This window comes from Argopecten irradians, chromosome 13, assembly GCF_041381155.1.
Source record: "Argopecten irradians isolate NY chromosome 13, Ai_NY, whole genome shotgun sequence".
NCBI lineage: Eukaryota > Metazoa > Mollusca > Bivalvia > Pectinida > Pectinidae > Argopecten > Argopecten irradians.
In genome coordinates this window covers 14,261,950-14,286,654 of record NC_091146.1, presented here as the reverse complement: position 1 = coordinate 14,286,654, position 24,705 = coordinate 14,261,950, and the positions used below count along the sequence as shown (strand labels likewise).

The 24,705-nt window shown below is 36.1% G+C and overlaps 3 protein-coding genes across 5 annotated transcripts in view; 1 reads left to right on the top strand and 2 right to left on the bottom strand.

Moving 5' to 3' along the window:
• Positions 1-2,310, top strand: part of LOC138305496 (kinesin-like protein KIF23) — a 41,956-nt gene extending 39,646 nt beyond the window's left edge. For all 3 annotated transcript variants that reach the window (XM_069245749.1, XM_069245747.1, XM_069245748.1), the window contains exon 23: positions 200-2,310. In XM_069245749.1, coding sequence (XP_069101850.1) covers positions 200-236 — 37 coding nt within the window. In that variant the 3' untranslated portion in view covers positions 237-2,310. The remainder of the gene's footprint in view (positions 1-199) is intronic.
• Positions 2,311-6,961: 4,651 nt separating this feature from the next.
• Positions 6,962-12,559, bottom strand: LOC138305497 (potassium voltage-gated channel protein Shaw-like). Its single transcript, XM_069245750.1, has 3 exons — positions 11,570-12,559; positions 9,832-10,296; positions 6,962-8,854 (listed from the first exon to the last, which is right to left on the bottom strand). The coding sequence occupies exons 1-3, from the start codon at positions 11,594-11,596 to the stop codon at positions 8,129-8,131; spliced, it is 1,218 nt and encodes a 405-aa protein (XP_069101851.1). The 5' UTR covers positions 11,597-12,559; the 3' UTR covers positions 6,962-8,128.
• Positions 12,560-13,030: 471 nt separating this feature from the next.
• LOC138305498 (potassium voltage-gated channel protein Shaw-like) lies at positions 13,031-19,237 on the bottom strand. Its single transcript, XM_069245752.1, has 3 exons — positions 19,121-19,237; positions 17,421-17,888; positions 13,031-16,075 (listed from the first exon to the last, which is right to left on the bottom strand). Exons 1-3 carry the CDS (start codon positions 19,136-19,138, stop codon positions 15,353-15,355), a joined length of 1,209 nt encoding a protein of 402 aa, XP_069101853.1. The 5' UTR covers positions 19,139-19,237; the 3' UTR covers positions 13,031-15,352.
• Positions 19,238-24,705: the final 5,468 nt, after the last annotated feature.

Below are 24,705 nucleotides of genomic sequence, written 5' to 3'. Positions count from 1 at the left end.
TCTCAGATAAATATGTTATTGGAATGGGCTTTTAGACAAAGAGAAGGGTCCTTTTCATTTACCTTACTAAAATGATATGGGGGCAACTTCAACACAAACCCTGCAGTCCTGAATTAAAGAAAATTAAAAAGATGTTTTAGTAAATTATTTTATTTTGCAATTTGTTGTTATTATTTTTCTCTTTTTAACTATTTTGCAGACGAAGTCGTGGAACAGAAAGAGAGTCCAGGGTATAAAACTGGAATAGAATGTAAAGCGGTACGGCTGGAAAACTGATCTGTGATAAGTTTTGGAGGAATATTCAAGTACATTGAGCAAGATACTTGGTCAGACCGGGAGTATGATACCAAAGAATACCTGGACACTGAGCATGAGGAACAGATGTTTATAGAAAAGTTTATGTTCCTGAATATTCTCCAATGGAAAGTGACTTTGCTGTATATATATGGATTCCATTCTGGGAAAAACATATTCGACCTAAAAATTGCCCAGGGTGTCTAAAAGATTGAAGCATAAAAGTGGGCAGTAAAAATTTGAAGTAGCCCATTATAAAATTATTCTACAAAGTCAATTTACATCAATTTGCAATAGAAATCAGTAAGGAAACCAAAAAGTTTTCATATTTTCAGTCTGCATTTAATTTAAAGTGAAATTGAAGTCTAAAAAAGGGGGAAGGTGGTTATTGAGTCGAATACGGTAACTGTAGCCTTCAATAAGTACAGGGTATACAGAAAGAGAGTGAGTCCTGCATTTGGCTGTCTTTTGAGATTGAGTAACATACTACAGGAGTCTTAATATTAAAGACTAAATAGAAAGTCAATGTTGAAGTGAACTTCGTATTAGTTATTGTAGATTCATATAAATCTTACGTAATCTAGTATATTTGTGTTTTAAGTTGTAAAAATACACAATGGCAACCTTCCCAATCTTTAGACCGGTTTAGAGGAATTAAGATACAAAAATTCTCGTCATTATATATATTGGCTAAATGATGAATAATTAAGAAATTAGCAGTTGTGTACCTTAGCATCTGTATTGTAGACTCCAGGCCCTAATTTTATCACTCAATCTTCATGATCTTATATAAAATAGATGAGTTCAGGCTCAATTATTCAATGGAAAATTTTAGATACATACTTTTGATGAGAGAGAATTATTCTTGCACAAATGTATACCTTTATGTGAATTGTAATCTTGTGTATATGTTAGTCAAATACTGTATAGTACTTAAAATTTGCAGATGGTTTATTTTTTACTAAATTTGTGTTTTCACTGAAATCTGCGAATTTGAAACAGCTGCGAACTAGGAACAATAGTAATGTATAAATTCACAAATTATAGCAATGAACTGCAAAATTAAACTCTGCTAACATAGACCCCGCAAAATAAATTAGGGATATATAGTGGTCAATTTCTGGCTGTATTTAACATGACATTAAATGTATACCATCATTTCCTGTGTATTACCAGTACTGGCGTATAGGCTGCGGGAAGACATTCTCTATAATTTTGTAAAACAAATTTTAGATAACATGCACTAACAGATTGACTGCGGGTTTTTCCTTGATGCAATCATTGAAAGTAAAATATGTATACATGTATAACTCCCGCGAAAATACTTTGGTATAATAAGAGTTTTTTTTTAATATATATATATGAAATAGCTTACAATGTATAGCCCGCATATTTTTCAAATAAAAATGTACACTGTATGTAATAGTTTCCACAGATAGCCCTCATTAGGCATCTTCTGAGTCAAATGTCAAAAAAAAATTTTTTTTATTGCATCGCCCATATGCAATACGCAGGGAATTACGGTATATACCATACCGTAATATTCAATAGTATTTATCCATTCTAGTGCCCATTGTTGTTCAATTTGTAAATCATTTTTAAAACTCAAAAAGTAGATTTGAAATGTTGACAAAATTTGCACTTTACTTCACCTTTTATTGTTTTTCTTTTCTTTCTCTTTCTTTTTCTGTCAATCCTGCATTCTTCAAAACTATTTAATGTATCATTACACATATTCAACATGCCAACTATCTAGATACTTTTTTTGTGCCTATATTGTGTATTTTGTATTTTACTCTGACGGACGACTGTGCGATTCTATTTAACTATAATATTAAGTTGCACATAGTATCATGTATTAGAACAAAGTGGAACCTCTTTTTTTTTTCTTTCTTTCTATTTATCGTTTTAATCTTTATTTAATTTATTTAAAGTTGCTAATTGATATTGACCAATGTTAGCTTTTGTTTTTATATATAAACACAAATATATAAATAAAATGCTATTGAATGGATAGTTCATATTTATTTTCATCTTTGACCTGGGCCCAGTTTCACCAACATTCCTTAACCAAGGGAATTTGTTACGTTAACTTAAATTTATCATTGAAAAGCATTACAAAATATTCTTAAGTTAAGACACCTTCCTTAAAATCTAATGCTTTCCTAAGAAAAATTTAAAGTTAAGGGATTCCTTAAATTTAAAGATGCTCCAACGCCGACAGAGCATAAATGATATTAATCACTTGAACAATAATTGGTGTTTAATCGTGTATATATATGTTTAATAAACACAAAAAATAATATAAAATTATTTATTTTGCCCTTAGTGCATGTGCAATCAGTACTTAATTCCATATAGGATATAGTGCCACGGAATTTTTTCATGATGCAATTAATTAATTTTTGTAACTTCAACTTTAAGTAAAATTAGAAGCTCAAACTTTTCAATGGTGGTAATGGTGTAAAGTAAGTAACTTTTGTAACTGAAGAAAAATACTAAATCGTCTGCTCGTGTTTTTGATAGTGAAAAAATATCATTTGTCAGCGGTGGAGCATCTTTAAGGAATGTTCCTGAAACTGGGCCTTGATTCAGTAAGTTTAAATGCTAGTAGTGTCAGAGGTTTTATTATCAAAATGATAAAATTAACTTAAAATGGAATTATATATATCTTATCCATTTCTGGTTTGGCAATGTATAAATTGCAGATCATTGCTTAAACATCCGAACAAAGTCTAAATACGAAAATTATCTACTACACGTACATTGTATTATGATGAAACGTGATGTATTGTAAGTTCACTTATACAACTTTCTGTAGTCATAACTGTTTATAACCAGATAAATCAGCGATGTACAATACTAAATCATTTTTTTACACATCTGTCTATAGTTTCATACATGTAAACATTCATTTTTAAAAGTTAAATGTCACGTGTTGTAGTTCTTGCCAATAGTTTAAACACAAAAATATATAAACCACTTTAACAAACTGCCAAGTTTGAATGTGACCATATCAATTATATTTACACATTCTTGGTTCAATAGAATATTTTATGTACTGATGTCTTAAGCCAATATCAATTAGTAAATATTTTTGAATGTTCTGTATGTATTTTCTATCATATGTAAATAAATTTGTATATAATTATTAAAAGTGTTGAATTATCCTTGTGAAAGGAGAAAGTGAATCCAGAATCAACAGAATTTGAAATTGTTACTCTGAACCACTTTGTATCAGTTGAATATATAGGAGTATGTACAGTTGTACTACAGCCAAAAGTGTCTAAAAGTACGATATTATACCATAGGGCATCCTCGCTACTCCAGAGGTTACTATCACTGATATTATATTCACCCCTCATAGTAAAACTGTACAATAGTTCATGATATTTTAAAGACGAGATCTCAGAGGGATCTTGGCGCCCACCAAAGAATGATCTATATCTGACAAAGGAAAGATAGATCTTTTCTCTACTTTTTAAACTTTTTCAAACATACTACATATAAAATTTGAGACAGATCGCTTCAGTACCTTTTGAGAAATAGCGGTAACAAACTTCAACTATCAAAATCCAAGATGACTCCTTGGCGGCCATCTTGTTGATCAATCGGTCCCAAATCACAATATGCACAACTAGGGCCCTAGGGGAACCTACATGTGAAATTTGAGAAAGATCCATTCAATACTTTCTGAGAAATAGCGATAACAAACTTTGAATATAAAAATCCAAGATGGCTGCCTGGCAGCAATTTTGTTGACCAATCGGTCCCAAATCACAATATGCACAACTAGGGCCCTAGGGGAACCTACATATGAATTTTGAGACAGATCCCTTCAGTACTTTCTGAGAAATAGCGATAACAAACTTTGAATAACAAAATCCAAGATGGCTGCCTGGCGGCCATCTTGTTAACCGATCGGTCCCAAAATGCAATATACACAACTAGGTCCCTAGGGGAACCTACATATGAAATTTGAGACAGATCCCTTCAGTACAATCTGAGAAATAGCCATAACAAACTTTAACTATCAAAATCCAAGATGGCGGCCTGGCGGCCATCTTGTTCACCGTTTGGTCCAAAAATGCAATATGCACAACAAGGGCCCTAGGGGAACCTACATATTAAATTTGAGAAAGATCCCTTCAGCACTTTATGAGAAATGGGGATATCAAACCTTAACTGCCAAAATCAAAGATGGCTGCCTGGCGGCCATCTTGTTTTTCCTATCAGCCTCAAAATCTGTATGGCACAGCTAGGGACCAAGGGTAACCTCCATGTGAAGTTTGAACAAAATTCCTTCAGTAGTTCTCAAGAAATATCGATAACAAACTTCAACTGCCAAAATCAAAGATGGCTGCCTGGCGGCCATCTTGTTTTTTCGATCAGCCTCAAAATCTGTATGGCACAACTAGGGACCAAGGGTAACCTCCATGTGAAGTTTGAACAAAATCCCTTCAGTAGTTCTCAAGAAATATCGATAACAAACTTCAACTGCCAAAATCAAAGATGGCTGCCTGGCGGCCATCTTGTTTTTCCGATCAGCCTCAAAATCTGTATGGCACAAATAGGGACCAAGGGTAACCTCCATGTGAAGTTTGAACAAAATCCTTTCTGTAGTTCTCAAAAAATATCGATAACAAACTTCAACTGCCAAAACCAAAGATGGCTGTCTGGCGGCCATCTTGTTTTTCCGATCAGCCTCAAAATCTGTATGGCACAACTTGGGACCAAGGGTAACCTCCATGTGAAGTTTGAACAAAATCCCTACTGCAGTTCTCAAGAAATATCGATAACAAACTTCAACTGCCAAAATCAAAGATGGCTGCCTGGCGGCCATCTTGTTTTTCCGATCAGCCTCAAAATCTGTATGGCACAACTAGGGACCAAGGGTAACATCCATGTGAAGTTTGAACAAAATCCCTTCAGTAGTTCTCAAGAAATATCGATAACAAACTTCAACTGCCAAAATCAAAGATGGCTGCCTGGCGGCCATCTTGTTTTTCCGATCAGCCTCAAAATTTGTATGGCACAAATATGGACCAAGGGGACCCTCCATGTGAAGTTTGAACAAAATCCCTGCAGCAGTTTTTAAGAAATAGTGATAACAAGCATTGTTTACGGACGGACGACGGACGACGGACCACCGACGCAGGGCGATTTGAATAGCCCACCATCTGATGATGGTGGGCTAAAAAAGCTAAAACTTCGAAGATAAATATTTATAAATGGATACCACATTTGTTAGCAGATAAACAAGAGATCCCAAGTCGCAAATGCTAAAAGGAAAAAAAAAAAAAAAAAGAAAAACCATTCTACAATTTAGTTACTGATGATGAGACATAGGGTGTTCTATTTTGAACCAAAATGGAAATGTTCTAACAAAAAATGCAAGACATTTAAGTTATGTCAAACGACAAACGTATAATCAAGAAATTTTTGTAGGTAATGTAATATTCTTCAATAACAATGGCCCAATTATGCAAATGATACGTGTACCAAAAGGCAGAACGGTCACAGCAACATTCTACAAAAAAAATGTTTTGAAAAAGATGAAGGCTTGCTTCAAGAGGAGTTGTCTGTCTTCCTATTACAGGACTCAAGTACTTCCGTCTTTTGCATGATAATATCCCCTGTTCATAAGTCACGCCATGTGACCGAGTTTTTAGAGTCAGAAAAAGTGACCATCCCTCCACCCTTCTTATTTACCTGACATGGAACCTTGTGATTACTATGTGTTTCCCAATCTAAAATCTCAACTGTCACAGTTTTTGAGTGTGTGGCTTTGAAGTTGGGCGTCACTTTCTTTGTATTCTTCAAAGGAAAATCTTTGCAGGCTTGTGATTGGTTCAGAATTTTCTGAAATGCCTTGTCTGCCTTCAGTTTTACTATGAGATAGACCAGGGATGGATATAACATTGGTAATGTAACCTCTGGATGATTAGAATGTAACAAATATGGGGAACCATGAAACTAATTTGACAAAATGTGAGAAACAAAGTAAAGAATGTAGGTACCTAGTGACTAACTGGCGCTGGAGTATCATCAATGGTAGACAGTGGTGGTAACCCCTGGAACATCACAGATGTTGAGATAATGACAGTGATAGTAACCCCTGGAGTATCATGGATGTGGATTTAACAACAGCGATAGTATCCCATACAATAGGACGGATGTGGATATAATGACAGTGATAGTACTCCCTGGAGTATCATGGATGTCGATTTAACAACAGCGATAGTATCCCATACAATATCACGGATGTGGATATAATGACAGTGAAAGTAACCCCTGGAGTATCATGGATGTCGATTTAACAACAGCGATAGTAAACCCTACAATATCAAGGACGTGATATCTGAACCAATCACATGCCAGCAAAACGTTTCCTTTGAAGACTACAGATAGAGCGACGCCCTACTTCAAAGCCAGTCTACCACAGTGTACCGTTATACGACTCTTTTGACGTACATCAAAAGACTAAATTACATGTTGTGTTCTGTTGCCTCCAGTTTTACTCTGAGATAGTCCAAGGGTGAAGAGATCGCAAGTGATCGGAACCCCTGAAGTATCGAGTATGCCATAAGTGGTAGTTTGTCATTATTATCCTCTGGTAAATAAATCTCGATCTAACTCCAATTAAATAATGATCAAAAACAGCACGGGAGAGACAGATAATTACTTTATTTAATATTCTGTTATATGTTATGCAAGAACCATCCTCGATATTCTAAGGGATACTCTCATTGTCCGCGTCGTTGTATCCACCCCTGAACTATTGCATAGCAAAACTAAAGGTTCTGTGCGACAGTTTGTTTTTCCTTTGATGTATACATCGAATAACAGTACACTATGACTGAACTTGAACGTCGTTCTTTGTAATCGTTAAAGGCTGTTTTTGTATAGGCATGTGATCAGGTTGTTTTCTCCTGAAATACCTTCAGTTTTGCTATAGCATAGGGTATCCTTGATACTATACGGTTACTATTACTGACCATATATCCACCCCTGGATTATTTCATGGTAAAACTGGAGGCAACACTATTGATGCTTTGATGTACATCAAAGGAATTGTATAACGGTACATTCGGTTGACCGTTTTGCTTTGAATTTGAGCGTCGCTCTATCAATAATCTTCAATGGAAGTTTCTGCTGGTCTGGAATTGTTAAGGGGTTTTTTTCCTTAACAGAATTGCCTTCAGTTTTACTATGAGATAGTCCAGGGATAAATGTTAACGTCAGTGATAGTAACCCCTAGTGTATAGAGAAATGTCCAGGGAGGATTTAACGACAGTGATAGTAACTCGTATGATATAGAGGACCCGGAAGAACGTGAAAAACAAAAGCAATATCAATAGATGTAAGGGAAACCATGACATATACCCTTATCGAAGACCAATGACACCAAAGGAAGTTATGTGAATATTTAGCACATTTAAAGCGAACAGTCGGGCAAGGATGGCAAGTCGGTAAAAATGGTGTGAATGTATCCAATATAATTTCTTATGAAATGAAAAAATAAAATCTCTCGTCAAAATCTGTCTGCGTACGAAGAAATTAATTTAAAGTATGGGAATTCTAAAACGTCCTCCCGGCTCACTATGTCCGTGGTTACATTTCCACACAGCCTCGCTTTCAATGCTTTCAACTTTTCTTTACTTTAATGGTCAGAACTGGGAAACTAAGCAGAACTTGACCGTCGTATTAATATGTGAGAACTTTTGGAAGGCCAATGAACGCATTTAGACTGGTTTTCTTTGCCCGACTATTCACTTTAACCCTATCATCCTGTAATGATATTATGCACATGCCATCATCACTAAGAACAATTTCATTTATCAAAGACTTTTGGTGTCTCTCGATATCTGTCAAGGTCGATCGCGTGATTTTCTCGGTCATTGTTATGATAATTAAGTGTTTTATAGTTATGATATATCGCTGATATCGGTATTGTCAGTAAAACAAGACCACTGATCCCACACAAAACACCCATCACCCTGCCACCGGCAGTAACTGGGTATATATCGCCGTATCCAATGGTCGTCATGGAAATCAGCGCCCAATATATAGACTCGGAAATACTAACGTTCTGTCCGTTTTCGCCTGAAGTTTCAAACCAGTGAAAAATAATGGCACAGAAAACACAGTTGACCATCATGATGGAAACATACATCAAGAGGGCTCTTTTACTCTTGAAAACCGCGAGTTGGAGTATAGAAAGAGCGCGATTGACCTTCAAGACTCGAAAGAAGCGGACGCATTTTAACATCTGAAACACGCCGAACACCTGGATTATGATTGATGGTAATGTTATTCCAAATATCACATGGACAAGACTAACTACCAGGGTCACTGCGCATGCCAGTAATGCTATCACGTCCAGGATGTTGATGATGCTGAAGATGAAGCGGATTTTATTTGGTGACACGATGAAGCGCATTAAAACATCCACAAGGAATACCATATTGACCATGTTGATGACATGTAAGATTCCAACGCCCATCAGGTCTGGGATTACCGATAGAACTACACAGACAAAGTAGAACAGTATGTACCCCTGTCAACAGAAAAAAAGTTGTTGTGAGTCATTTTATTTTATTAGTTTAAATGTAAGGTGTAGTTTTATATTGCTTAAAGATGTGTATTTTGCGCATTGTTTTTGTTTTCTTTTACCTGTGCATTAATAGCAAGTTTGCAAAAAGCGGACAAGTCTGAAATTAATGGGAATCTCATTACATCTAAGTATACAACTTAAAAAACACAAAAGATAAATAGATAACGCTAAATGTATTTGAGCATAAGTACGCGACCACTCATGTTTGAAGTCCAATAATTTGTAGATTTTTATAGGAATGGTGAACTACCGAGAGTTACTTTAAAGGAAATGGCTAGGTGGGTTATGTTTGATAGAAAATCAAGGAGATATTATAGGGCCACTACCTTTCCGAAACGGCTTTTAATTTTTAAAATGGGAATGTAAAATGTTCCCGCCTTCGTCCTAATTACCGCGCGTCGCTTGATTATCACTGCGCCAGGCGGCAAAACAGCGATATCAATCTTCACTGTTGACATAGTTTACGCTGGGTATCCTGCATTTGGTTGATGTTCTAAACTTTCAATTTTTGTTTCGCAAAGGTAGTGGACCTTGAAAGGCCAGCTACCATTCCAAAACAAAAAAATAAAATTTTCGTAAAAACAACAACATCAGAAAATGTAAGAAAAATGCAAGATTCCATATGTAATCAATACACGCGGTAATTAGGACGACGTCGGGAAACATAACACGACCCGCGTTATGAAACAACATTTAATTAATTAATTTTTTGATAAGTGTAGTATTAACAGTAAGTCAATCATTTACAAAAAATATCAATTGATCTTGATTTACATTCCCATTTCAAAAATCAAAAGCCGTTTTGGAAAGGTAGTAGACCTTAGTATTGGACATTAAAACATGTATTATGATTATCTTACTTCAGCATCAAGTTAACCGGCCATTATTTGTTTGTTTGATAAAGTGTCAAAAACACTAACCTTGGCCATCAGGGATGATGAAGGGTGTTCCAGTAGGTTCCAGATGGTCTCAGAAGTCTTACCACCTTTATGAATTAATTGCATACCGTTAGGAAAGACTGGTAGCTCTGTGTCCAGAAATGTCATGGTCTTGTTAACGCTGTCACCTTTGTATAAAACCCGCCAACAGCAACTGGAAACGAGGCCAGCTGATATTTCCCAGAATCCTAGTTCCTCCCGGATCTGACGTCCACAAACTGTTTCCGGTAAGTGCAGAACACCAGTGCGGTAGAAATCAAGGATGCAGCCAAATACAGCAGGGTTTCTATCAAAGAAAAACTCCACGTGCTCCCGTTCCGTACCCTTGACACCGTCATACAGCCGACCAAGTCTGGAGTTGGGCATTTTCAGGAGCGTAGACCAGGTGGTCGAGAATCTAGTTCCACCAATGTTGAAATGCGCCTGATCTGTCATTGTGGTTATAACCTTCAACAGTTATGATGTATCAATCTATTACATTTGATTTCGAGTAATGAACATCAAAGACAAAGCCAAGTTCGGAATGATGTACACAAATTTATTTTCGCGTTTTCAGGTGTATCGAGTATTTACCGGAGAGTGATTTTCGCATTTTAACGGAGAGATATTTTCGCGTTTTCAAGCCTATCTAATATTTACCAGAGAGTTAATTTCGCGTTTTCAAGTCTATCGAGTATTTACCGGAGAGTTAATTTCGCGTTTTCAAGTCTATCGAGTATTTACCGGAGAGTTAATTTCGCGTTTTCATGCCTATTGACTATTTACCGGAGAGATGCTTTCGCGTTTTCGAGTATTTACCGCAAATTTAGTTTCGCGTTTTCAGGAGTATCGACTATTTCGCGTTTTCAGGTCTATCGTATATTTACCGGAGAGATAATTTCGCGATTTTGAGTCATTCGATTTGTAGTTCTACGATATGCGCTCCAATATTTGTTGGAGCGAATCGTAGTGGAATACATATGTAGATTGAAGATTTATTAGTGTTTGTTTGCTTCTTATTCATGATCAACTGCGTGATCTCACTGATATATAAATAGGATGTTCAATTATACAGTACGCTAAAGCATATGATTTATACAATGATATCACTTATTGTTTATAAAACGTTCTAAATGTTTTGTATGATTAGCATACCGTACAGCAAAAGCCTGAATTTTTCTGTCACTCTGTCGTCGTAAAGATGCTCCATCACAGACGGATGGTATATTTTCTCTATCAAAAACAGGAGCAGACGAATTAGTTTTTTTCGGTTACTTTATGCTTCTTATTATTATTAATATAAAATATTAAAAATGATTAATTACGTCTCGAAAAAAACAAAACAAACTACATGCATTTGTATATGTTAATTAGACACATATATACACGATTAAACATTAGTTATTTTTGTTTAAATGATGAGTCTATCGGCAGTGGAGCATCTTTAACATGGGTCTCAGCTCCATGATTAGACAGACAGGCGAGTGAACTACAGCAAAATTCCGACTAGCATATGACATATGTATGAATTACTGTGTAATGCAGTTTGCGTCATATGATAACTAGCACTGACATATCATGCCTGTTTCACACTACAGTATACAATGTGTGTCCTTTCGTGGGATTAATAAGTTCGTTCACTTTAAATTTTAGATATAAATATCATTCACGATATATATCTATTTTTAGATTATATTATTTCCACTATAAATCCTAGACCCCTAACAGTTAATTACAGTACCTCTGAACTGGTAGCGGCAGTATCCATGGTAGACTACACAGGGCTGTAGCTCGCGTAGCATAGAAGGCACCAGGCAAATAACAAATCTGACCTACATACTGCACAGACAGCAGCAACACAACTGGCAGCTACGCTTTATATATAATAAACATGTTATCATCGTTATGGAAGGTAAGTGTTGCCATGTAATCTTGAAATGGACGGATTGTCAAATACTGCAAAATCTTTATTTTCTTTGTTAATTTATTTTTTGTTAAGTGAGATAGCTCTCTCGCGAATTCAATGGTTACGCAGACATTGTATATGGATACAGCTAAAGTCAGTAAAAGAACTTCACGAATATGTTGAAAATGACAAATACACTTTATACGCAAAGATGACACGAAGACGATCGAGCATTTCAGGAAATTCGATAAACCGAGTTTCCATTATTATTAACGCAGAGTTTGCCTCATTGTTCGGACGCAGTGTTTGCCCCATTGCCCAAACGCAAAGTTTGTCTAATAGTTCGGACGCAGAGTTTACCCCATTGTTCGGACGCAAAGTTTGTCCCATTGTGCCCAAACGCAAAGTTTGTCCCATACTTCGGACGCAGAGTTTGCCTCATTGTTCGAACGCAGAGTTTTCCCAATGATTCGGATACGAAGTTTGCCCCTTTGATCGGACGCAGTGTTTGATCCTATTGCCCAAACACAGAGTTTGTCCCTTTATTCGGACGCAGAGTTTGCGCTATTGTTCGGACGCAGAGTTTGCCCTATTGTTTGTACGCAGAGCTTGCCCCATTGTTCAAACGCAGACTTTGCCCCATTGTTCGGACGCAGTTTGTCCCATTGCTCAGAGTCCCCCCTGTTGTTCTGAACGGAAAGTAAACCATGTAGATAGTTAAATTAATAATATTCGACTAAAGATGAACGTTATTCACCTTCATATAATATAAATTAACCTCTTCTCGTTAGCGACTAATATGAAAAAATGACGATACTCGATACTTCATTGTATACTTTAATCATTATTTTATTCTAACAATAAATAAGAAATGTAAATATAGATACAGCATAAAATGAATATAAAAAAAGTATTTGTGTGAATGTTAATATGTACTAGTGAATATAAAAAAATATTTGTATTAATGTTAATTTGTACTAGTGAATATAAAAAGTATTTGTTTGAATGTTGAAATGTATTAGTGAATATAAAAAGTATTTGTATGAATGTTAATATGTACGAGTGAATATAAAGAAGTATTTGTATTAATGTTAATATGTACTAGTGAATATAAAAAGTATTTGTTTGAATGTAATTATGTATTAGTGAGTATACAAACGTATTTGTATGAATGTTAATATGAACCAGTGAATGTAAAAAGTATATTTATGAATGTTAATATGTACTAGTGAATATAAAAAAAAAATTGTATGAATGTTAATATGTACTAGTGAATAAAAAAAATGTATGAATGTTAATATGTACTAGTGAATATAAAAAAAATGTACGAATGTTAATATGTACTAGTGAATATAAAAAAAATGTATGAATGTTAATATGTACTAGTGAATATAAAAAAATGTATGAATGTTAATATGTACTAGTGAATATAAAAAAATGTATGAATGTTAATATGTACTAATGAATATAAAAAAAATTGTATGAATGTTAATATGTACTAGTGAATATAAAAAAATAGTTGTACTAATGTTAATATGTACTAATGAATATAAAAAAAATTGTATGAATGTTAATATGTACTAGTGAATATAAAAAAATGTATGAATGTTAATATGTACTAATGAATATAAAAAAATTGTATGAATGTTAATATGTACTAGTGAATATAAAGAAATAGTTGTACTAATGTTAATATGTAGTAGTGAATATAAGAAAAGAACTTGAAGGATGTTAATATGAACTTATATATTAAAGGGACAATTCAGTGAGGCTAATTCGTTACATAACCACGAAGCAAAATATGTATTGTTCTACATTCCTTATGAAACATATGATAAGAGCTATTGACTTTCACAACATATTTTGATTAATACCATTGAAATTCCAAATCGTTGATCAATACGATTAAGCGGGTACAACATAGACGCTGTACCCATACCCGAGTCAAAGTCACGCACGTTAAACAATTGCAATACATAACCACTGAGGAGTTGATGAAATAGTTTTTAGACAAAAAACATGTTTCTAATAATATTAACACAACTGTAAGAGCGATTTGAGTTGTTCTAGACAAAAAAATTCTTTACTACACAGGCATGGGTCAGGGTTCGGTACACATGATTTTGTGTAATTGCGATTGAACATTTCAGATACATTTGACTACTGTAGGCTTTTCTGGCATATCACAGTAAAACCAACTAATCTAATTTCCACTAGAATTTGTTTGATTCCGATATATGAGCCAGTTTTAATGTACACTTAGACTGATTTGTCCCTTTTAGTAATACAATGAATCTGTAGCAAATGGGCTAGTGATTATGGTGTTCATAGTTTTATACAGATTTAGGGATGACTAAGTGATGGATACATCTACAGTGATAGTAGCCCATGAAGTATCGAAGATGGTCCGGGGGTGGATATATCGACAGTGATGGTAGCCCATGGGGTATCGAGGATGGTCCAGGGGTGGATATATCGACAGTGATGGTAGCCCATGTGGTATCAAGAATGGTCCAGGGGTGGATATATCGACAGTGATAATAACCCCCTGAATATTGCTGATAATCTATTATGATATCCACCACCATAAGAATACTATAACACACTAGATTGCCATGGTAAGTGCGTTACTTTGTTGTTCTATACGACAGATATGGCCGCTCTCGGTATAATGTGACTGGGTGGGGTGTGCTATTCGGTATCTTTTGTTGTTCTATACGACAGATATGGCCGTTGTCGGTATAATGTGACTGGGTGGGGTGTGCTATTCGGTATCTTTTGTTGTTCTATACGACAGATATGGCCGTTGTCGGTATAATGTGACTGGGTGAGGTGTGCTAGTCGGTATCTTTTGTTGTTCTATACGACAGATATGCCCAATGTCGGTATAATGTGACTGGGTGGGGTGTGCTATTCGGTATCTTTTGTTGTTCTATACGACAGATTTGCCCGTTGTCGGTATACGTAATGTGACTGGGTGGGGTGTGCTAGTCGGTATCTTTTGTGGAATGCTTCAGTGAAGCAACACTATAAAACGATCGAGATTTTCCATTAACGCAAGAATACAAGGCTGTTGTTAATCATTTCTCAAATGGTAGTATCAATAAAAATATAGATAGAAATATAGCTGATTGAAGATATTAATGAAAACAAAGACGTATGGGCCCATCTAAACTACTGTTGTTGTTGATTGTTTTTTGCACACTGCATGCAGTTATATTATTTCTGAAATATCTGCTATTTTTTCCACAGCTCATCATAATAATCGTTGTTTGTTCTGACTGCTCGCAACCCATCCTCGACACTCCAGGGATTACTTTCACTCGTTATATCCCCCTGGAATATACCAAAGCAAAACTGAAGGCAACAGAAGAAACAGGTAATTAAGTCCTTTGTAAACCGAAAAACGTTACACTGCGGTTGACCGAGTGACATTGGAGTTGGTCCTCGCTCTCTGTGATCTTCAAAGGAAGGCTCATCAGGCCTGTGAATGGTCATTTTTTTCACGTGAACTTTCTTCGGTTTTACTATGATATAGTCCAGGTGTGGATATGAATTTGGGATAGTAACCCCTTGAGTATCGAGGATGCTCGTAACACAATACTATAATTCTACATGTTACAGTGTATGGTTAACTGGAACCAAAGTTGGCTGATACTGAAGGTCAATCGCGTGTCGCTCTCGGTCACGGTTCCGCGCGTAGAGCGTGCTAAATGTTCTATAAATAGCTGAAATGGGTAGTGCTAGTATGACCAACCCACTTATTCCACAAAGTACGGCAATCATTTTACCAGCAACAGTTACTGGGCAAATATCTCCATAACCAATAGTTGTCATGGTGATGAGGGCCCAGTAGAGGGACGTTGGCACATCCATGAAATAATTGTATTCTTCAGCGCTCTCAAACCACATAGTAAGTATACCGAAAAAGGTACAATTCACCAGCATTATAGCCAAATACAACATTATCGCCCGTTTACTCTTGAACATCGCCAGAAGGAGAAGAGTGAGACCGCGGCTAGCTTTCATCACCCGGTAGAACCGGACATACTTTAACATTTGAAGCATTACGAGTGCATGGGTGGACATATTAAGATCTGCAATCAACAGTTCCACAATTTTGACAATGAGGATAAAGACGCATGACACCAGAGCTACGGCATCAAGGATGTTGATGATGCTGCAGATGAAGCGAACTTTATTGGGGGAGATGACGAAGCGGATAAGGAAGTCCAGCAGGAAGACCATGTTGACCAGGTTGAGGATGTGAAGGAATCCGATATCTATGATATCCGGTATCAATGATACCACGACACAGATGAAGTAGAACAGTATGTACCCCTGTTAAAACACAAACAGAGAGCATAAGTGAAGCTGATTAAAATACAGATCCTTATTTATCACCACGTCGATAAAAGGATCTGACAACATCCCATTAGGGGTCACGTTCTGGTGACCTTTGGAAATGGCCAATCAAATTACTGGTGCCAAAATCTTGACTTGAGACGAAATAGTTTGACACAGGGGGCTAACTCAATGAAAATGGATGTTGTCATACATTTTTTTTGGTGGTATCTGATGAATATATCTGACAGTCATGTGATTTTTTTAGAAGAAACGAGATATGACTGTCATATATATTCATCAATCCATCCACCAAATACAAAAAAAATGACAACATCCATTTTCATTGAGTTAGCCCCCTGTGGTTTGAAAAAAGCTGTCAGAATTATTTTCGTGTATATATTCGAGCACAACAAGCTAAAATTATATATACATACTGGGACGAAATGGAGATATCAATGTGTAGAAAATGCATTTAATCTGAAGTACACGTGGTAAAAAGGTCATCCGAACATGACCCCTTATGGGATGTTGTCAGATCCTCTATTGAACGTAGTGTTTATGGATCTGTAGTTTAATCAGATTGAGTATAAGTAAATGCATATTTTTGTTATTATAGACACAGAACAGATTAAGTAGAACAGTTAAAAATGGCCACAACGACTGTTTCCACAAAGATCTGCGTAAGAGAAGTAGAGAATATGTTAAGTATTCATAAATAATATGCATTACTGTAAATGAAAAAAATATCAAAGGACTAATGTCAATAAGCATTATATAGAAATTATGATTTATAAATGGGATTATTCCTATGACAATTTGTACACACAGAAAGTGATAGATTTAACGTGAGCTACCTAAAATGGTACGCTACCCAAATTGAAAATAATGAAATTGTGGAAAAAATCTGGGAAAGGACGTCGTGCGGCAGCCCTAAAACACCACATGTTTCAAAACAAGGAAAACAGTTGCTGAATGGGATATTTTTATATGACTTAAATAAACTAAAAAAAGGTTTGAACTTTTCTTATATTAATTAAAACATTTTATCATGTCTAGACATTTATCGTAAATTCAAATTTAGGAGGTGTAACATTTTTGGAAATCAAACCTGCTGAAACACAGGGGTGGACCGGACATGCTTCAACGCTCTCTTCATAAATATATGCACTACTGACAAGTAAACAAATCATGAAATAAAAACTGAAGGCATCTACATACTGTATTTGTGAAATTTTAAAAAGAAAAATCTGGTTTCAAGCACGCGTTAAACATTTTAAATGATTATCTTCAAAAAGTGTATAAATTCGGTTAGCGTCACGTTATACCTAGACGTGCCTACCTTAGCCACCAGTGAGGATGAAGGGTGCTCCAGTAGGCTCCAGATGGTTGAAGACATTCTCTCACCTTTGTAAATCGGCTGCATACCGTTAGGGTAAACTGGAAGCTCAGCATCTAAAAACGCCATTGTCTTATCGACGCTGTCATCTTTGTATAAAACCCGCCAACAACAGCTGGAAACGAGCCCAACAGATATTTCCCAGAATCCTAGTTCCTCCCGGATCTGACGTCCACAAACTGTTTCCGGTAAGTGCAGAACACCAGTGCGGTAGAAGTCGAGGACGCAGCCAAATACAGTAGGATTTCTATCAAAGAAAAACTCCCTTTGTTCTTGTTGTGTATCCTTGGCATCGTCCTGCAGACGAGCTAGTCTAGAATTAGGGACTTTTTGAAGAGTTGACCATGTTGTTGAAAACTTAGTCCCACCAATGTTGAAATGAACCTGGTCTGTCATTGCGTTGTTTATCATCTTCCAACGAGAACATTGATAAACATTTAGATTATTATGTTAAACAGTTTTTGTCTAATTTTGATAGAATTTTATAAACGAAACAATAGAGTGTATTACTGAGAATATATAGTCTCTTCGTTTACTAGTGCTAGTAAAATATTAGGATAAAATGTTTATTCATGGCTGCGCTCTACGGTTTCTAGAAGAAAAACAAACATGGCCATACTAGTCCTCATATTTTCGTAAAGAATTCATGTTAAGGGTGGTTACCATGACAACTATAGCTGTATTGATACATAACCATCAAAGGTTTTTTTCTAAAATGTACTTGAATATTGAAATTAAAAGAAAATAATCCCAAGTCTAGAAAACCGGTTTAAAATTTGACGAATTAAGGGGTAAAAAAGAGCACAAATCATTCATATTTGTTGTCAAAAGATCTTGCGTCCGACGTTTGTCTTGTTTAAGCCCAATATTCTATATGAAGGTAAGTGTCTTTAGCTATTGTCTTACTCCATCGTCTTTAACTATTGTCTTAAGTTATTGTCTTTAACTATCGTCTTTATTAATTGTCTTTAGCTATTTTCTTTAACTGTCGTCTTTAACAATTGTTTTTAAGTATCGTCTTTAACTATTGTCTTAAGTTGTTGTCTTCAGCTATTGTCTTTAGTTAATGTCTTTATTTTTTGTCTTTAGCGATTATCTTTAACTATTTTTTAGCTATTTACACACCTGGGCTATCTCATTGTAAAATTGGAGGCAGCTCAGAGGAAAAAAGCTGAACCAATCAAAATCCTGCAAAGATTTCAAGACACTACAGAGAGAGCGACACCAACATCAAAGCCACACAGTCAACCACAGTGTACCATTATACGGCTCTTTCGATGTAAATCAAGCGATTAAATTGCTCGTTTTGTTACCTCCAATTTTACTATATATGATATAGTCCGGGGGTGTAGAGATCGTGAGAGATTGAAACCCCTGGAGTATCGAGGATGCAAATTTAAAGTGAATATTTACACATTTCCATCTTCGAACTAGACGTTGTTCGATAAGGACCTTAAAGCCCTAAACTACTACAATCTATGTCAGCAGACTACAGCACCTGTTTTGATGCAAACAGTTATCTTGTTGTCGTGTAAGCGTAAGGTTTTGCTTGCTCGATGCAAAAATTATATTCTTATTTATACATACTTTAAAAAAGGATGCAGAAAGTTCCTATCTAAAGTATAGAAAACACGATACGTTACCTTTTGGTCATTATCCATCACTCCGCTTTGTATGAATGCTAAAGTTACACACTCCAGATTTGTTAAACATGCGGCCAGCCGACGGAGTAAACAAATTTTGGTACGGAAGCTGGGCACAGCAGTATAAGTACGAAAACAAAATGTGTATTTATGGATTGATCAGTACGAAACCAAATATGTATTTATGTATGGATTTATAAGTACGAAAATAAAGTGTATATGTATGGATTTATAAGTACGAAAACAAAATACGTATTTATGGATTTATATGCACCAAAACAAAACATGTGTTTATAGATTTATGAGTACGAAAACAAACATGTATGTATTTGTGGATTTATAAGTACGAAAACAAAATGTGTAGCTATGAATTTATAATTACGAAAACAAAATATGTATTTATAGATTTTTATGGATTTATAAGTACGAAAACAAAACATAAATACAGTTTGAAAATGAAATATGCATTAATGGGTTTATAAATACGAAAACAAAATATAAATACAGTACGAAAATAAAATATGGATTTATAAGTACGAAAACAAAATATGTATTTATTTTGAATTTGATTATTTTTTCTTTATCTCGTGATCCTTATCCATAAGTTTGACATATATATGTATTCCTTTCAAAAACTAAAACTGGCATATTCGCTAATTTATTGCCAATTACCGATGGCAAAACTGAGTATGTAATTTTTCCTAGACCGACATTGTAATTGTCTGAATACACCTAAAAGTGTACCAGAAATATTTTTGCTGTGTTTTTGACTGACGGAAAAACAGTTGTACACGTACTTAAAAATTTCAGCACGTGCGGCAATATGGCGACTTACGTCCGAGTCGAAACATTATTAGAAAGACGGACATACTTAAATAATCTCGGTATCGTTCAGTTTAAATATGTGTGTAAATATAGCGGGAAAATTATACATGGTCAAAATATAAGCTGTCTATTGGCTTGGGTCCGAAAAAAAACCAAGTGGCTCGTCACATTTGTCTTTCTTAACCGTCGCCAAAACACAGCTTATAATCAAAGGTGCTGACCATGCATGGTTTCTTCCACGATGTAAAGTATAATCTGGAAATACTGATAGCCACGCTTGTTTGGTACGGTTGTCAACACTACAACAGTACATGTCGACATACTAATGAATGGTAATTCCCTTTATCTACTGTCGAAACGATTTATAATATTAGGCTTTTTGTCTATATATCAGGGGAAAAAATATAGGCAGGTTTACGAAGGATTACGAAGTTAGGAGATGGGGTTATATACCGGATTCAGGTTGTCCGTCCATAGGCACAACGAGTACTCCTAAACTACTAAAAGGATTTCAACGAAACCTGGTGGCAAAATTGATTTATTTATATTGGAACCTATTTAATTCAGGGGTATTATTATAGAACGGTGTGTTAGGATGTGTATTAAGGATATGTTTTTATTGACTACATGCTTTTATTGAAGCATGTGATATGTGAATTTTTAGAAATAGATAACATGAAACAAATTTGATTCAATAATAATAATACGAGTCATAAGTCAATTTACAAAACACGTGTAACCTAGTTACCATAGCAACAGAAATGAAATTGACTATCGTTTTTAAATTTTCGGAAGGGGGGGGGGGGGGGGGGCAACATTGTTTGAAATTGATGCAATAGTGAAGGGAGAGTTGTTTGGATATTTCTTTCTATGGACAGACAGATAAGCAGATTCGATTAACTCTCCACCCCCTAACTTCGGTGCAGGCGTAGAAATTTAATATAATTCAATACAGATTTTTTTATATATGTATTTTCATTCCAGTCTATAGTTAAGTTTCTAATCAAATAAAAACGACAAAACGGAGCATATGTAAATATGCATATAACATATTTCACTTTCGAGTAATTTTGAGTTTTCGATGTATAGACTTCCATAACCCGTCCCACATGTTGCCTTGACCTAGGTTTTTAGCTAATGGTTTGTTTACATTTCCCTACGTGCCGTTATTATGCATGACTGTATAGCACGCGCGTAGACTCCACAAGGGTTGCTTAAATATCAAGAGTGTACTATTAATAATTTGTTTTAGGAACTTTAATGACTAAGCATTCATAATAATATTTTGTGCATCATTACGGTAGTTATGAATTTCTCTAAATTATGTTATTTTTGTTTACATTTCTGTCGCAATAGCACTAACAACTCTTATTTGTCACCGATAGAGGTAGACTGTAAATAGAAATCATTGTAATGTATTAAAGGGGCTGGGGTGGGGGCTGTAAAGATATTTTACATCTTTACAGCTACACCCATGCAATAAATCCTCGCGACGTCACGGCGTCAACAAAATATCTATTTCCTCGCTAAAATTTTAACATTTTTTCACAAACTTGACTGATTTTACTATAAAAGATGTAAACAACGGAATTTTTGTTGAAAATATCACGTAATTTTTCATGAAAATTGACTTTCAGCCGTAGATTTCTTCGAATTTATTTCGAAATGGCGGGATATTATGGTTGTAAAATTGCAGGGGTTATTATCACTGTCGTTATATCCTCCCCTATCTCATCCTCAATAATCCAGGGGTTATTATCACTGTCGTTATAGCCTACTCATGACTCCTCCTCAATACTCCAGGGGTTATTATCACTGTTGTTATATCCTCCCCTAGACTCCTCCTCAAAACTCCAGGGGTTATTATCACTGTCGTTATATCCTCCCCTGGACTCTCCTCCTCAATACTCCAGGGGTTATTATCACTGTCGTTATAGCCTCCCCTGGACTCCTCCTCAATACTCCAGGGGTTACTATCACTGTCGTTATAGCCTCCCCTGGACTCCTCCTCAATACTCCAGGGGTTACTATCACTGTCGTTATATCCTCCCCTGGACTCCTCCTCAATACTCCAGGGGTTATTATCACTGTTGTTATATCCTCCCCTAGACTCCTCCTCAATACCCAGGGGTTATTATCACTGCCTCAGGTTATCACTGTGTTATATCCTCCCCTGGACTCCTCCTCAATACCCAGGGGTTATTATCACTGTTGTTATATCCTCCCCTAGACTCCTCCTCAATACTCCAGGGGTTATTATCACTGTCGTTATAGCCTCCCCTAGACTCCTCCTCAATACTCCAGGGGTTATTATCACTGTCGTTATAGCCTCCCCTGGACTCCTCCTCAATACTCCAGGGGTTATTATCACTGTCGTTATATCCTCCCCTGGACTCCTCCTCAATACTCCAGGGGTTATTATCACTGTTGTTATATCCTCCCCTAGACTCCTCCTCAAAACTCCAGGGGTTATTATCACTGTCGTTATATCCTCCCCTGGACTCCTCCTCAATACTCCAGGGGTTATTATCACTGTCGTTATAGCCTCCCCTGGACTCCTCCTCAATACTCCAGGGGTTACTATCACTGTCGTTATAGCCTCCCCTGGACTCCTCCTCAATACTCCAGGGGTTATTATCACTGTTGTTATATCCTCCCCTGGACTCCTCCTCAATACTCCAGGGGTTACTATCACTGTCGTTATATCCTCCCCTGGACTCCTCCTCAATACACCAGGGGTTATTATCACTGTTGTTATATCCTCCCCTAGACTCCTCCTCAATACTCCAGGGGTTATTATCACTGTCGTTATAGCCTCCCCTGGACTCCTCCTCAATACTCCAGGGGTTTTTATCATTGTTGTTATAGCCTCCCCTGGAGTCCTCCTCAATACTCCAGGGGTTATTATCACTGTCGTTATAGCCGACGCCCAACTTCAAAGCCACACAGTCAACCACAGTGTGCCGTTATACGCCTCTTTTGATGTACATCAAAGGACTAGGTACCTGTTCTGTTTTGTTGCTTCCAGTTTTACTATGAGATAGTCCAGGGGTGGAGTATCGAGGATGCACCTTCACAAACAAACCGACCTCATTATCGGCCGTCCATTACTAATAAGTCACCTCAATCACCACAACAAACATCATGTCAGACCAAACGATCATCTATGAACACACAGTAATTTGAAGCTCCTCAAAAGCTGGCCAACAATCGATCCAGTGTAAGTTAGGTGATGTCCGGACTAAATTATTTGAAATATAATCAAATATATTATCTGTTTCCGAGGACTTGGGTTAAGTTGGGTTTGCATCCGATTAGTGTGCGCTTGTGGGGGCTCTAATGGTCTGCCATAGTGGGACTGCAGTGAAAATGTAAATATTTAACTATATTTACACTTGCTAGGCTTGGTCACTATACGCTAATACTAGCCGATTTTGTTTACCATAACTGCATGGTAACATTGAACTTTGAACTTGCGTATGAAAATGTTCTGTGCAACGTAAAAGGACTACTTTTTTTAAAGAAACACATGGCTTTGTTTACATTTTGACGCAACATTACGTGTATATTGTTGTTTTTCATAGAATTTTGGAAAAATGTAAACAATATATACATGTTTTATATTTATATATGATTCAAACAATTTTTAAATCAACAATTGTATAAAGAAACGGAAAAATATCCCGACCGGGGCGACGTGCTTTCATTTTTGTTAAAATTGATGGGTGTCAAATGTAAACATTACCTCTGTGCCTATGTTCGTCCTACGATCGAGCCTTTGGGGTGGACGGGCGTGAGACCCTCTGATAGAGGCCAGTTATAAACATATCCTCTTGTCTTTGTTCTTTGAGAATTTAATCATGTGTATTATAAAACATGCACCGCTAATAATCCACGTGTTGACAGTTACGCGTCACCACAAATACATTGTAGGTATCCATCGAACACAAGTGAATTTGTTTCATCTATCGATGGCGATATGGATCTAAGCGTAGATTATATAATCACATGGCTCCCAAGGATGTAATATCGTCAAGTCAGACGACATCTCAAACACATTGAGCTACTTGAAAATCGGTGTTTTGACAACTTGGGCAAACTCAAGTGTGTAAGCGTGCGTCAGCTTCGCCTCGCAGCACGGTCACCGAGTTCACACATGTGGCCGTGTACAAATTCTTTATGTTATTACGCTATATATTAACTTTTAGCAAAATTGAATATATATTTAAAGTTCTGATCTGATTAAATAAAGTTATCTCTGACATTTATTTTGTTTGTCATGTTTATTTTACACTAAAATATTGAACTTTTTTGTCGTCGCGGCTGAATAATTCTACCTTACGTGAAGCGTCATCATTCGCTGTTCAATTGAGTAAGCTCCTCCCACTTTTGATCGACTTTTATTTAATAATTACGTCACTTTCAAATGACGATTTTATTGCATAAAATATAAATAAAAAGTCGTGTGAGTGTAAATATAGGGATTGGATTTCGTTTTTATGTTAACCATGCATGTATGGAGCAATTCCTCTAAGAATATATTCAATATGGGGCGCTAACGCGCCCCATAGAATATATTCTTAGAGGAATTGCTCCATACACGCATGGTTAACATAAAAACGAAATCCAATCCCTATGTGAAGAACGTATTACACGACGTATCACCAATGTCTTGCAATGCGTCAGTGTCTGTTCTCGCACAAGAGTTTGACGTTCTATCGATAAATATATCATAATCATAAACATACCTCCATCTATAC

Excerpts from the sequence above, each read along its gene's own strand:
- LOC138305497 (XM_069245750.1), bottom strand. The coding sequence starts at position 11,596 with ATGGATACTGCCGCTACCAGTTCAGAG. Across the intron at positions 10,297-11,569 it reads CTGCCGCTACCAGTTCAGAG|GTTATAACCACAATGACAGA; the intron begins GTACTGTAATTA and ends TAACTGTTGAAG. Across the intron at positions 8,855-9,831 it reads CATCATCCCTGATGGCCAAG|GGGTACATACTGTTCTACTT; the intron begins GTTAGTGTTTTT and ends TTCTGTTGACAG.
- LOC138305498 (XM_069245752.1), bottom strand. Across the intron at positions 16,076-17,420 it reads CATCCTCACTGGTGGCTAAG|GGGTACATACTGTTCTACTT; the intron begins GTAGGCACGTCT and ends GTGTTTTAACAG.